Raw genomic sequence first — 15,200 nt, 5'->3', positions numbered from 1 at the left:
TGTAGTATCTTTATGATAAGAGGTGGAATGTAAATTAAACTTAGAGGATTTTACCAACTGTGATTCTTGCCATTCACGTTGAACAGAATGGAAACCAGTAAAACATCATTAAAGATGAAGTTCAGGTATAGTCACTTTGTACTAGAGTAAATGATCATTTATGTGGCTGCTAAGCAATACTGAATACAAATCTTGCCCTTTGCTACTGACGATGATTTGTAGGCAATGTTCATTCAACAATTTTCATTAATGGTACAGTGATCTATAACTGTGACATCTCATTCTAGGAAGAAAATCAAATGTTAACTGTTTAGAATTTAATGTGCAAAATAACACTGCTTTTACGTTCTTGGAATAAACATTTTTCCACAGTTTACAGCATACTTTATTGCTCCCATCAAGTTTCCTGTGTTCACAGCATTAATTCCCACCCGTTTTAGCGTGTGTATGTGTGCCATACCTAACAACAGAACTGGAAAATGCTGGTACAGCATCTGGCTGCTCTGTCCTTCTGACGTAGTGCCTCCTTCTGGCTCGGATGGTGTGGCCATCAATTTGTCATCTGAGCAGGAAGACCTACACCTGTCCTCTCAGTTGCAACTGGCTATTCCCTCAAGTATTCTAAATGGTTACAGTGTAGAGCACCAAAGAGTAACAGCCAGCAGCCATCATTGTAGTAGAGCCTCAAGGGGTAGTCACCTGCCCAGGGCAGCTATGTCTGTGGTTGAGGACAGCCTCAGACCCTGGAGCTGCAGCCTTGTGGGTGGCAGCTTGCATTCCGTCAGACATCGTCACTCAGAGAGCAGAGGCTGGCTGCCTCCCTGCTGCCCAAACCCATGCAGCACCAAGTTTCAGACCCAACTTGCCAGGACTGTTGCGATTCTGTTCAGCAGAACTTGGCGGTTGGTTCAACAGGCCAGTTGCTGCCAAAATTCATCACCAGATGGTTGTCATTGTTGGCTGAAAACATACACAATCACCATTCTCTCGATTCTAGATGCAGACAGAATGGAGACACTACTGCCTACCTTGAGCCTCTGAGGTCCCTTAGTTATTCTTCTTTTCATATGCCTCTGGCATAGTCCCTCTGGAGGGAATGAATGAAGTGTTTCTTAATAATTATAATGTCAGCTTTTTTTTCTCAGCTTCTTTTAGCCCGCCTCGGTCCCCACGTACAGGTTACTAGGGGCTGTTGTAACTGCAACATACGGATTTTTCGTAGCACATAAGTGCCCTGTGTTGTGCCTGATTACTTCACACCCATCTCTACATTTGTTTATAGTGCCTGCTAGACCACGCTTCCTCAGCTGCAAGAGGTGTCAAACCTGCCTTGCAGAACCACTTGCTTTCAACAACATTGTTAGTGCCCACTTCCCAGTGTGTCCCTTGGTCCCTTAACTTCTTTCTTCTTGCAATAGCTGTGCAAAATTTTCAAGAATTCCCCAAATCAGTGCCTATATGTATTCGTAGTGCAGCAGTAGTTTGTGTAACAATTTGAAGTAACACTAAAGAACTTTTTGAGATCATTGCTAATGTTTCCTCTTTATATATTACAATATACCACATACATTTTACAGAATGTAGCCTATGTCTGTCTGAATGTTTATTGCAGTATCTTGTAAAAATTTGAAGTAAATTGGTCAAGAACTTTTGGTTCAAGATTTTTGGTAACTATGTTAAACTAAAACTTGTCTTTATATCGTAGTAGAAATTAAACAGCTAATTTGCCCTCCAATAGACACTGATGTGCCAAAGAAACTGGTATAGGCATGCATATTCAAACAGAATACAGCACTTTGGTTGGCAAGCCTATATAAGAAAAGTGTCCGGCGCAGTTCTTGGATTGGTTACTGCTGCTAACATGGTAGTTCATCAAGATTTGATTGAGTTTTAATGTGGTGTTGTTGTAAGCACACGAACAATGGAACACAGCAGCTCCAAGGTAGTGATGTGAAGTGGGTTGTTTCCCTTATGACCATTTCACGACTGTACCATGAATATCTGGAATCCAGTAAAACATCAGATCTCCAACAGAAAAAAAAGTGTCAGTGTGCAAACCATTCAATGAAGCATCATTGATATGGGCTTTTGGAGCCAAAGGCTCACTTGTGTTTCCCTTGATGACTGCACAACACAAAACTTAACACCTCACCCGGGCCCATCAATGCTGACATTGGACTGTTGATGACTGGAAACATGTTGCCTTGTCAGATGAGTCTTGTTGCAAATTGTATTGAGCAGATGGACGTGTATGGGTATGAGGAGAACCTCGAGAATCCATGGACCGTGCATGTCAGCAGGGGACTGTTCAAGCTGGTGGATGCTCTGTTATGGTGTGGGGTGTGTGCAGTTGGAGTTATATGGGACCCCTGGTAAGTCTAGATGTGACTCTGAAAAGTGACATGTGCGTAAGGATCCTGTCTGATCACCTGCGTCCATTCATGTCCATTGTGCATTCCGACAGAGTTGGGCAATTCCAGAAGGACAATTGAACATCCCACACATTCAGAATTACTACAGAATGGCTCCAGGAACACTTCTAAGTTCAAACACTTCTGCTGGCCACCTAACTCCCCTGACATGAACATTATTGAGCATATCTTAGATGCATTGCAACGTGCTATTCAGAGATATCAACACCCCCCCCCCACCCCCCCCCCCTTGTACTCTTATGGATTTATGGACAGCCCTGCAAGATTCATGGTGTCAATTTCCTTCAGCACTACTTCAGACATTAGACGAGTCCATGCCACATTGTGTTGCAGCACTTCTTCATGCTAGTGGGGGCCCTACACAATATTAAGTAGGTGTACCAGTTTCTTTGGCTCTTCAGTCTAGTTGGTAATAAGTTGAAAGTGGAAACCATTTTGATTTCCTGTCTAAATTAGTAGCAGAGCTTTTAGTGTATACTTACCAGTTCTGTGTTATAGTTTCATTTAACTAGAGGCCAAACCATATTTTGTAATTTAATATTTTAATGTATGCATTTTTAACAAATGAAATATAGAAAGCTTCACAGTGAGGTCTTAATTTTGTATTATTCTGTGAGTGGATCAGATTTTAAAAATGAACTTGTAGTCTAAATTCAAAATTTTAAACCAATTTTGTCACTGTTTTAGCACTTTCTTGAAATGTGGAACACTGACATTTTTTGGTAAGAGAAATCTGTGTTGGTATTACTTCATCTGAAATAAAGATTGCAATGATAGGCTGATTTGTGGGACAGCTCAGGTCTTATGTTAAAGTTTATTGTTTGTTGTTCGGTTGTGAAGCCAACAGATGTCATCAGTCTGTTTTATATACATTAGGTATTTCATAATTATATCTGAGTCCCTCTGTAAACCCTAACTTTCTGTACATAAGATTATTTAAAGTTCTTAATGTGTTTGCAAGTATTAATAACAAAAATGCCTGTGTCCAAAATTCCATGAGTGTCCTGAGAATCTTTATCTTAGCAGTTATGTAGCAGTAACAATAGTCGTCTTAATGGCAAAATCACTCCTCAGTACTGACATATTGTATTGTATTTTTCCCTTTATTTGACTTTTACCAACTGTTCAGTTACTTGCAGTGAACAGATTAAATTCCAAAATATAGAGAGATTTTCATATGAGTCGTCATTACTCCACTATTGAATGCCCATTTCAGAATTCACCATCACGTAACAGTTGTGATCTGCCACTCACTTTGTACCATCGATCTGTTCAAGCACTCTTAAAGATCGCTTCTCTCAATAGTTTTTGCTTATTCAAATTTTCCCAGTAAAACAAAAGCTGCCAAGATTCCACAGATTGCTGTTTCCACTTACAATTCATGGTGTCAGATTAACAGCTGTATCATAGCATTTCTGTTAACTGTAATTCATATTTTTACTCCTGCTCTGCAGTAGATATTTTAGTATTCCATTCACAATTCAATTTTTCTTTCTACATCACACAACTCAGGTTAATTCCTGCAATGGCTGAAATCTCAGTTGTCTTTGTTTTTTGTTCCAGGTCTCAGGTCATTACACTCCTTCTAGAAGTGCCAGACCATCGATTACCTCTTTTCAAGTTCAGAGAGATGTTTGAGAAACGATATTTGGCATCAATCAGTGTCTCAGATATCTACAAACTTCGTGATGTCTGTGTAGTCTCAGATGGACCAAATGGAAGGATGGTGACACTTAATCCAGATCACCGACATACGCCATCTCCGTGCCTGGTATCAGGACAGGTAAGCTCTGTATAACTAAATTTGGTATGTATCCCAAATGATATGCTATTAGTAAATTTTCTGTTGAGTCAACTAGAAATTGCCATGACATTTTTCTGTTAGTAAAATTCTTTCATTGTGAGAGTAAATGACAGCTGAGACAATTTGACAGAAACATATTTGTGTCTATAGGATCTTAAACCCTAACGTTCTGTCCTTGAGATGTATTTAATGTTATGTCTCCTCTTAACTGGCCTCTAAGTTAACTGGCCTGATGCTATGTTAAATTACTTTAACAAGACTTAAGATACCATATTGACATCTCTCAGATCTGGGAGAGCAGCCCTGTTTAATGTGTGTTCATAGCTTCAAGAAACATTGACTGGAGTACTTATTTTTGCCTTGGCCCTTGTGATTGATAAATCATTGTTGAAAACCTCAGATACTTATTAACAACCATTTATGGTTGTTGAATCAAAAGGGTGGTGGATGGGTGACGTACTACAGTGTTTGGGCAAAATTCATATTGCAATCTCTGATATTTGTTGAACATGTCCATTTTAGTAAGTGATGATTAGGGATACAGAGTTATTTGAAGTTTACATATCTCATTAGCAACAATTCGTGCAGTATTGACACGCGCACGCGCATGCTCGACCACTGTCTCTGGCTGCTGAGGCCAGACTTCTTGGCCAAATCTTACTTGTTAGCAGTCTTTTTGTTGTGCCTGTCTGTGACTCAACCGTTCTACTGTATGGTGAGTAGCAATCTATACTTTTCAAAACAGTATTAAGAAAAGGATAGTTGCCACTCACCTTACACCAGAGATGTGGAGTTGCAGATAGGCACAACAAAAAGACTGTCAGAAAGTGAGCTTTTGGCCAATAAGGCCTTCGTCAGAAATGAGCACGTGCGCAGATTTTCCATTGTTTGTATCCTTTTCATAATATTGTCACAAATTTAATTTTTTTTTGCCGGAAAAATTTCTTGTTGAATTAATACCTTTGTATTAGTGTGTTACAAAACTTAACTTGGTGTGTCGGGTTTGCAGGAAAATCAGCCATACTGTGTTCTGCATGCAATGAAACCACAGCCAGACAGAGGATGGGCAGAGCAGGAGCTTTCTGCACTACCTTCTGTAAATATTGGACTGAAGCTTCTGAGTAATCGTATTAAGGCCTTGCTGCTGTCGCATGGAGGCAGCCTTCCATTACCAAGGTAAGTTCTCACTCATTGTATGAAGTAAAATTACTTGCTATATTGTTTGATAACAAAGGACATAAAACACACAGTTGTGTGTCTGGGAGGATGGGGAGGGGGGGGGCGGCAAATGTAGAGGAGGTGCCCCTTGCTGCAGCTGAGCCATGGTGAATCCTCGTCTGCCCTCTGACCTGCAGACTGACCCGACCCATATACTTTTACCTGTCTTTCAGTTTTTTATCATTTCTGGGATCAGTGTTTTAAATGCCTTGATTTCATTGCTCCTAAATAACAATTAGCTCAAATGTTTGGCTAGTGTTACCAACTCCAAATAGACACTGAACAAGACACCTAACCCTCTACCTCCCAAACCAACCAACCATTAAATGTCCAGTTCTGGAATTCGGTTGCTTTTTCTGTTAAGAGCCATAAAACATGTATGAAATACTTCATAATCTGAACCGTTGGAAAGAAATTGCAGAAAAGTTCTATTTTATTCATTGTTCCATTCAAGAGTGAGAGGGGTTTGTATAGGATTGGGGGGTTTAAATTCATGTGAAAACCAAAACACTATGTTGTTAGGTTTGCCCTCACATAATTTCAAATCAAATTTACTGACACTTTCCATCAGAATCTTACATCTGAACAAACAGCAACAATCCTTTGTTGGTCTTTAATGTCAGTAATGATCTAGTAAAACTTTTAATTTGCAACCAGTAAAGTTTATTTCCTTGCTCTGTAAATTTGGAATTTTGTTTCATTCTTTATTTAACCTACTTATTTTGTTTTACTTTTTTAATTTGCTCTTTGTCTCTTCAAATTTCCCTCTTTCATTTGAGATATTTTCCCCATCATTCCCTTATTTTTGTCTTCTGCTGCAGCAGTCTGGAAAGATTGCAATTATTTTTTGTTCCTGACTCTTATAAACTGCTTTGAAACATGGACTCCAATCTTATTTCCTGTATGTTTTTATTGGTTAATGTAAATTGACAATGTTGGTAATTGCAGCTTGCCATACTGCTATTTAGCAGTGTTCGATAAATTGGAAGTGTCAGATACTGGAGTACCTTTGGAACATCTCGTTAGTTGTCTGCACGATGTGAAGATTATTCCTGGCCCACCAGGATGTGTCAAAAAATTGGTTTGGTCTCCAGATTTGCAGCCAGATTCTTCTTTTTCTCAAGGTAATAAATATATTAGTTACATGTAAATTTTACATTTGTCAAATATTCCATGAATCAATGAAGTATTTTCTCCCTTCTGTCATTAAATGCTTAGGACCTTACTAGTTTTAATCAATAAAATAATTGTTGGATGTTATTGTTGTTATTAGCATGATTGGACTGTATTTGTTCGTGGAAAGCTTTATTATTGAGTCTTTTGAGTTCCTTGCAGTTCTCATTTTCTCTCCATGAATTTTTTTTTTCTTCACTGCATTTTGTTCTTTTTTCTTTAGTCAATTTCAAGCTGCACTTTCCATTTGTTTTTTGTCTAAAACTTCCCAGGAATTAGTATTGTCATTTTCTCATTTTTTATTATTGCCTTATTTCTCCCTTTTATTTTAAATTGTATTTTTATTTTTATATTTTCTACCTTCTTTCATTTTTTTTTTTCTTTTTTTTTTCCCCACTGTGTCTCATCTCAGTGTTTAGCCATAGGCTTGTTTTCTTCTCTTATTTTGCTTTCACAGTCATTTTGCTAGCTGTTTTCGTAACCTGATCCTAGTATGTTTTGTGTAAAATACTGGTGCCATGTCCAGAGTTGCACAAGAATGACCTAGAGGGAAGTGGACTTTGATTGGCACAAACTTTCAGCCCATCCCTTGCACTTCGGCAAGTGGTGTATCGGTTTTAGTGAAGTTGAGAATACTCTTGGTAGGATGTCAAAAAAAAATCTGTGTCAGTTAGCACTTCAGACTCTCTCTCTCTCTCTCTCTCTCTCTCTCTCTCTCTCTCTGTGTGTGTGTGTGTGTGTGTGTGTGTGTGTGTGTGTGTGTGTGTGTGAGAGAGAGAGAGAGAGAGAGAGAGAGAGAGAGAGAGAGAGAGAGAGAGAGAGAACCAACAACTAAAGAAAATATGCTGGACAATGTAAGAACACACACCATTTTGGCTAGTGATATTATCATAAAATGTCTTAGTTAAACAGCTTTGAGAACTGTTACAGTATGTCATCTCCAGTTTTTTGAAGTATTCTTGAGATCCCATCTGAATGGGTAACAGATGCATGGATTGGCATGACCTTCATATCTAAAGGTCATAGATATTATCAACCTCAAGTGGATCAGACTAGCCAGAGGCACAAAGGCACATTTTGAACCAGATTTTTAATTTTTTATTTGTTTGACTGGTGACCTATAGAAACACCTCAAGGTGCATTAGGTGAACAGGTTCTTTTGCAAATGGACCAAGGTAAAACAACTGCCTATATGCTTCTGGACATGCCATGGTTTCTGTTATTTTGTCTTTTTGAGATGTTTATTGGTGACAGTTGTTCTTCAGTCCATCATGAATGCTGGTTCTTTCAACTTTCTCAATAGTGTTTCGTGGAAAGAATGTCTTCTTCCCTCCAGGTACTCAAATTTAAGTTCAAGCAGCATTTCTGTAGTAATCACATGTTGTAAAATCTGCTGGTAACAAGTGTATCAGCACATTTCTGAATTGCTTAGATGTCTTCCTTTAATCTGATGTAGCAGGGCCCCCAAACACCTGAGCAGTTCCCAAGAATTGGTTGCATAGGTGTTCGTAACCTTTCTCCTTTCTCGATCAGCTACATTTTCTCTGAATGCTTCCAGTAAACCAGAGCGACCATTCTCCTTCCCTGCAACCAGTGTGACATTGCTTTACCTTGTTGTGCCTCAATATTTAATCAATGTGACTGTGCCAGGCAGCACACCACAAATAGTGTATTCGAATATTTTATGATTGTTTTCGCTACTCATCCCCATTAACTTAAATTTTTCTGCATTTGAAGCAAGCTGCCATTTATCACACCAAGTAGAAGTTTTGTCTAAGTCATCCTGTGTTCTCTTACAAACAGTGGAAACTCCAGATTGTTAAATCAATAATATTAGCAGGAGGACAAATTACTTTTCACTGTACAGATGGCCCTTTGAGTTGCAGATAGGCACAATAAATAGTGAAAAGACTATTGCGCATTATTGCTTTTGGCCAAAGCCTTCTTCAGCAAGCAAGCAAACACAAACACACACACACACACACACACACACACACACACACACACACACACATTAACACTCACTGTCTGGGACAGTGTTCTATCATAAAAAGTGTCTATATAGTGTGGATATCCTCTGCTGTTCACATGCGACTAAAGGTCTTGATTTGATTTAAGCAGGAAGTTTTTATTGTGGAGTATCTCTCTCCGTCATTCTAATAAAGCCAACCATTACTCTTAAAGAATAGTTAGTGTTTCTTTATGAGGTCTCATCCACAATTTCTTCAGGTATTATTGGCACATATAATTTGTCTTCAGCCTCCAGAACTTTGCACTGAAAGATGAAATGTGGTACATTTCATTTCCCATACCATGTAGTCTGCACTTAGGGCTTCTTTTTCTATTCCCACCTGTAAAGATGTTTCCTGAAGTTCCAGTCATGACACTTGCTATGATTTTAATCTGTGTCATATTCAAGTCCAGGATTACAGAACTTCTCTTCAAAAACGGTTTTTTGAGTTCTAGTCCACTGTTTAACAGGCTGTCTCCTGATCCAGCTACATAGTTTATGTTTTACCATTGTCTTAGTGACAGGTAGAGTAGTTTCCATTCTAACAAATCTTTGTCTACATCTACATATATACTCCACAAACCACCATATAGTTCATAGTGGAGGGTACCTTGTACCATTACTAGTCATTTCCTTTCCTGTTCCACATGCAAATAGTCATCGTCCCTGTCCTGGTTGGCGTATCAGCTTGTTCGTTACCAATAGTACCTCAGTGATCAGGGACCCACAGTAGGTTTACCCTGCTGCTTTCCCCTAGCATAAAAAGGGTTTCATGGTATTCTGCAATGATTTTTGATCCCATTACAGAGGCTCATAAAGGTTTTAGATATGTTTGGCGGCTGAATGAAAGTAGATGCTACGATCCTTGTAACACCTATGTAGATTCTCCTCCACACATGCTCGGATAGCAAATATATCTGCCTGGCATACTGTAGTCAGCTTCTTGAGGGAGATTCCACTCTGTAGTCTACACTGTACCTTGTGTATCCCACCCTCAGCAGCTTTGTCTGTTTTCAGCCCATCATTAACTCCAACTGTCATCTAAACAGTTCCTTCCACTAATGTCTGCTTCCTGTTGTTACATTGAAAGGTGTACTGAAGCAGGTGGAAATTGTTGTATAGTCAGCTGGCATTTTCCTGACCATCCTTAAGTGTACCACAGTTGCTATATTAGTGTAAGATGTTCACTATCCTGAGGATTTCAGATTTTGTAACCTTTGTAACGACAAAATCCACCTTGCAGATGCCCTATAGTGATGTTGATCATTTCCACATCCATCATTGTAGCTTCTACCTTTTGTCTACTCATCATGGTCTTAATCTGCGTACATATAGTGTTCTTCTGAGCTCTAAACATGCATATGAAGGTTGCGTTGATAGAAGCCCCCTCAGTATCTGGGAAGGGGGAGAGAGGTCTCCTAAAAAGTGTAGTGCTTTTTCTACTTTCCCAAGTTGAAGTGCTGTCTCACATGATTGGTGTGATTGATAAGTGCATAGAGGAATATCCCCTATCCCCCAATGTGCTCATTAACTATTACAGTCAAATGAATACCCCTATCTGCGTACAGGCATTGATATGTCAACGGGGACCATTGAAAATGTGTACCCTGACCAGGATTTGAACCCGTTATCTCCTGCTTCCATGGCAGATGCTCTATCCATCTGAGCCACAGAGGATAGTGCAACTGCAGGGACTTATCTCTGGCACGCATCCCGTGAGACCCACATTCCCAACTTGTTGTCCCACACTATATTGATAGTGCTCCTGCCCATTATATTCATTACTCACGGCTTTTTGCCGATTCCCGTAATGTCCAAAAGAACAGATACCATCTTCATATATATACATTTACTATGTTTTCTAATGCTTTTAGAAAACAGGAGGACAGTGTGATTGGTCTCATGTCCTTAGCCTTGGTATGATAAGTTCTTCCTGGCTTTGGAATGAAAAGAACCTTCACAGTTCTCAAAGTATTAGGAATGACTCGTGCAGCTAGACAGACTGTAAAAAGTCTGCAGAGGAATCTAATTGCTCTCGTGCTTCTGGCAGCAAACCTGGAAAGACTTCATTTGGACCTGTTGACCTGAATGGATGGAACATTGTCATCGCGTACTGGATTTTTTGAAATCAACACATTCTTTGGCAGTTTACCAGTTCTCCCATTGGTTACCCATAAAAAAATTACCTCACGGGGGCTGACATTTGTTTTGAATAATGTGCTTGAGTCCATTGGGGAAGTGAGTCTTGAGGAGCTCATCCAGTCTCATGTGCTGACCTAGTACACTCAACATCCTCCTTCCTTAGTGTATCTGCTGGATTTAGTACTATCCTTGTGAGGATTTTGTGAAGGCTGGCTCTGGGAGCTGTACCTTCCATCTCCTCACAGAATACAATCCAGGATGATTGTTTTGCTTGCCTAATAACAAGATTTTATTTAACAAGGGCTTCCCAATATTTTGCCCATTGTTGTTTCCTTTTTGCAAAGTTAAATAGTCTTCTCACGTGCTTTCTTTCCAATTCCTGTTTGTGCATTTTCTATTGCTTGTTGATCATCTTCTATACAGGAGACTGGGCACAATATACACCGAAGCATGTGCTGAACTTTCTGTTCTTCTCCACAGTCACACCGAATATCATTTGGATCAGTGTATCCCCATCTTGCCAAGTTCACTTTCGATTTCCCAATTCCGGATCTCAGTCTATTCAGGGACTTAGAAATTGTCCGTTCCCCATCATAGTCTGGAGATTAAGCTTCAACAACTCTCTTCCAATCGGGGGAAGGTAGGTTGTAGCCCTACATAGTTGTAACCTAGCTTTTTCAGTATTGGTTCTAAGTTCCTTTGATATCCTAGGGAAACTCTTTCTTGACTTAAGTTGTTGCCGATTTTGTTCATGCCCATGCAGAGGCTGGGTAATTTCCTGTTCCACTGCCTTCCTTTCCTTGTCTGCAGCCATCTCTCTTCAAACAGGTGGTGGTGCTGTTCCTGCGAGGTGGTATAGCCATTCAACTGGAGAGAATTTCGAGCAGCCTGTTAAAATTCTTGCTGTTTTCATTGAGAGCTACGTACACCTGTTTATCACAAGTTGAATTATACCAAACATGACAGGCATATTCTGCCCCAGAATAGCATAGTGCCATTGAAGATGTTCAGATTTTTCAGGTTGACTACCCCACTGTGATCCAGCCAGTTTCCATAGAAGATTGTTCCTGGTGGAAACTTTTGACTTGCATTTCATGCAGTGCTTTTTGAAAGTGAGAGATCTGTCAAGTGTCACTCTTAGGTATTTTGGAGTCCTGTAGTGTTCCAGTTCGACCCCTCGACCATACTGTTTTCAACTCGCGAGTGGCTTTCTTGTTTCGAAAATGAAAAGCACATACTTGGGTCTTTGAAGGGTTTGGTTGAAGCTGGTTTGTGTTGTAGTATCTGGATAGATCAAGGGCATTTGTGAGGTTGTTCTCCACTGATTCAAAATCTGTACTCTAGGTGACTAGAGCAAGGTCGTCAGCATATAAGAAACTCCCGATGTTTGGAGCTATAGGTTGGGTGTTGGTAGATAAGGTATAATGTGGTGGCAGGAGAACACTCGTGTAAAAGGTATTACAGCTTGCAAGCTTTTGGAACCAGTGGCTCCTTTGTCTGGCTGAAAGGTTGAAGGCGAAGCAAGAAGGGCGAAGGAAAAGTCACACAGAACCCCGGGTCTGTTACTTCTTCCCTCCTTCTATTCCTGAAGGTACGTTCCTTACCCCTGCCAAAGATCATTGTTTCTCTCCAACAGATATTCAAGTAGATACTTACCTGCTGTTGCTGCTTCCCCATTCCAGATTTTGGGCCAACAAGCAGTTGTTTCCAGAATGAAACGGATGGTAGAGCACTTGCCCGCGTAAGGCAAAGGTCCCGAGTTCGAGTCTCGGTCGGGCACACAGTTTTAATCTGCCAGTTAGTTTCATATCAGTGCACATTCCGCTGCAGAGTGAAAATCTCATTCTGGAAACATCCCCCAGGCTGTGGCTAAGCCATGTCTCCGCAGTATCCTTTCTTTCAGGAGTGCTAGTTCTGCGTGGTTTGCAGGAGAGCTTCTGTAAAGTTTGGAAGGTAGGAGACGAGATACTGGCAGAAGTAAAGCTGTGAGTACTGGGCGTGAGTGGTGCTTCGGTAGCTCAGATGGTAGATCACTTGCCCGCGAAAGGTAAAGGTCCTGAGTTCGAGTCTCGGTCGGGCAAACAGTTTTAATCTGCCAGGAAGTTTCAAGCAGTTGTTTGTTTAGGTGCAAACAGCTGTTTACCGGTCTCTTCATTTCCTGAGTAGGAGCAGTACTGCCACGGTAAGGAAGGTATGCCGAGGCCAATATGCTGCTTCATTTAGGTCACTTTATCTGTGGAAAATAAGTTTTCCATTGGCAGAAATGAAATTCCATTCTTAAAATATGCATGTTTGAGGGCTTTTGATCTTGACATAATAAACTTGCCTCCAGTTCCTCCAAGGCCTGATACATCCCTCTTTATGTAACTAGTGTCCTGGGATCAGGGCCATGTCCACATACTGTCTTCCTAGAAGGTGATAAAAGGCAGCAATTGTCCCTGTACTGTGGTGTAGGTTTGTGTGCAACACTTCCAGCCACTAACTTGCTGCCATTGTCTTCTCTAATGTCCATGGTAATCCTGGCAGTAACCTGTGAGAACCCTAAATACTGTTGGGTATTGCTGTTGCCATGCTTGCAGGGCTTTTTCTCTAACTACCATCAGGTTTTGGCAGTAAGTTTCAACCTTCTATTAAATGAGCTTCTGATTCCCTATTGAGACTTTCTACTATGAGTCTTTGGAGGAACACCACTGAGTAGTTTTCTGTACTCTTGTGCTCGGATATTTAGTTGTCTTGAATAGTTCCACTGCTCTTAAACAGCAGCTTCATTTCATCCCACAGAGATACCTGGAGCACCATCTCCTTCAGCCAATCCACTGTCCCCCATCCCTCAGGCAGATTAGAACACCCTTCTCCTGGTTTGCCCTCTTAAAAAAAATTGTAGCCTTCAGTTGCATCCTTATCAGTTTTTCCAGAGAGCCATCTGGACTAGCTCTTTGCACTGCAAGGTGGTACTTCAAAGAGGGTATTCTTGTTGAATTACTTAAAGTAAGGGAAAGGCAACCACTTACCTATAAAGGACTGGTGTGTGGCACACAAAAAGTAGTAGTAAGCTTTTGAGCTCTTATGCTCTTTCCAGTAAGAGAACACATTCTCTCTCTCTCTCTCTCTCTCTCTCTCTCTCTCTCTCTCTCTCTCTCACACTCACACTCACACTCACACTCACACACACACACACACACACACACACACACACACACACACACACACACACACACACACACACACACCCATGGTAGTGGTGAAACTGATTGTTGAATATTAATTAATGTGAGCAGTTGCCTGTGCAGATGGAGGTTTGGAGGAGTTAGGGAAGGACATACAGGGCAAGGAGGGGTCTGGATGGGCAAGGAGTGGCGTGGACAAAAGAGGGAAAAGGTAATGCGAGGCATTGGAAACAGGTTAGTAGAGGTTTAGGCCAGGGGTATTGCAAGAGTGCTGCAGGATATGTAGGAGAGAAAATTCCCACCTATGTAGTTCAGAGAAACCTATGCTGGAAGGCAATATCCAAATGGTTAAGTTTGCATTTTGTCACACTTTGGTTATGGCCATTCATGTAAGTGGACAGTTGTTCATTTGTCACACTCTTGTAGAATGTAGCCAAGTAATTGCAGCATGGCTGCTTTCACACGTGACCTTGTCTTTTAGTGCGTTGGAGATGCCTGTGACTTAACTACACTATGAGGTGGTTGGTGGATGTATGGGACAAGTTTTGGACTTGGGCAGACCACAAGAAATGACCCCTGGGGGGAGAAGTTCTGTAGGTCGCTATGGGAGGCAGGTGGCCGGGGGGGGGGGGGGGGGGGGGGATGGTTGTGGCAGAAAACCACATCTGTGTGATGTGAGTAGAATATCCGCCATCTTGGAGCACAATGAGAGGTAATCAAATCATAGGTGAAGGCCATGGTTTAGCTATGTAAAGTTCACTGGGGGCTCGAACCGCACATCCACCCTGGGTTCGGTGTGGGGCAGCAGTGGGGTGGGTGGATTGCTGTGGTTTGTTTGTCTGTTTTGGGGTTTTGAACCACCAAGGGCAACGGTCGGACGAAACCTCTGTCATTTCTAGGTCCTCGTTTCAATACACAATACACAGTAGAATTAAGAAAGTTGCAGTTGTAGAGTACAATGATTTTCTTGAAAGTCATTGTGGCTGTGAAATGTTATTTCAGTTTGAATTGTGTGATTGAAGGACCAACTTGGTGAGGGTGGGACTGATGGAATTGGAAAAGGTGAAGGTTTTTGCAGTAAAGTGGGTGATAGCCAGAGGTGCCAATTTTAATGGTAACAACATTCGGCAAATACAGTTTGCCAGACAAGATTTCACAAAGAGGATGTATGTTTTGAGTTCTGCTGGGGCAAAGGAGGGTTTTCGAAATTTGTGAAAGTAGAAGGAGCAGTGGTTCATAGTTGGTCAGGACAT

At 40.9% G+C, this 15,200-nt stretch overlaps 1 protein-coding gene across 1 annotated transcript in view; it reads left to right on the top strand.

Annotated features, from left to right (window-relative positions):
• LOC126458329 (meiosis regulator and mRNA stability factor 1) overlaps window positions 1-15,200 on the top strand; it is a 212,592-nt gene that overhangs the window by 105,464 nt on the left and 91,928 nt on the right. The window contains exons 15-17 of the mRNA XM_050095288.1: window positions 3,996-4,215; window positions 5,246-5,412; window positions 6,403-6,578. Coding sequence (XP_049951245.1) covers window positions 3,996-4,215; window positions 5,246-5,412; window positions 6,403-6,578 — 563 coding nt within the window. The remainder of the gene's footprint in view (window positions 1-3,995; window positions 4,216-5,245; window positions 5,413-6,402; window positions 6,579-15,200) is intronic.

This window comes from Schistocerca serialis, chromosome 2 (assembly GCF_023864345.2).
Source record: "Schistocerca serialis cubense isolate TAMUIC-IGC-003099 chromosome 2, iqSchSeri2.2, whole genome shotgun sequence".
In the NCBI taxonomy this organism is placed as follows: Eukaryota; Metazoa; Arthropoda; class Insecta; order Orthoptera; family Acrididae; genus Schistocerca; species Schistocerca serialis.
The sequence above is the reverse complement of the archived record's forward strand: the minus strand, read 5'-3'. Positions and strand labels throughout refer to the sequence as shown.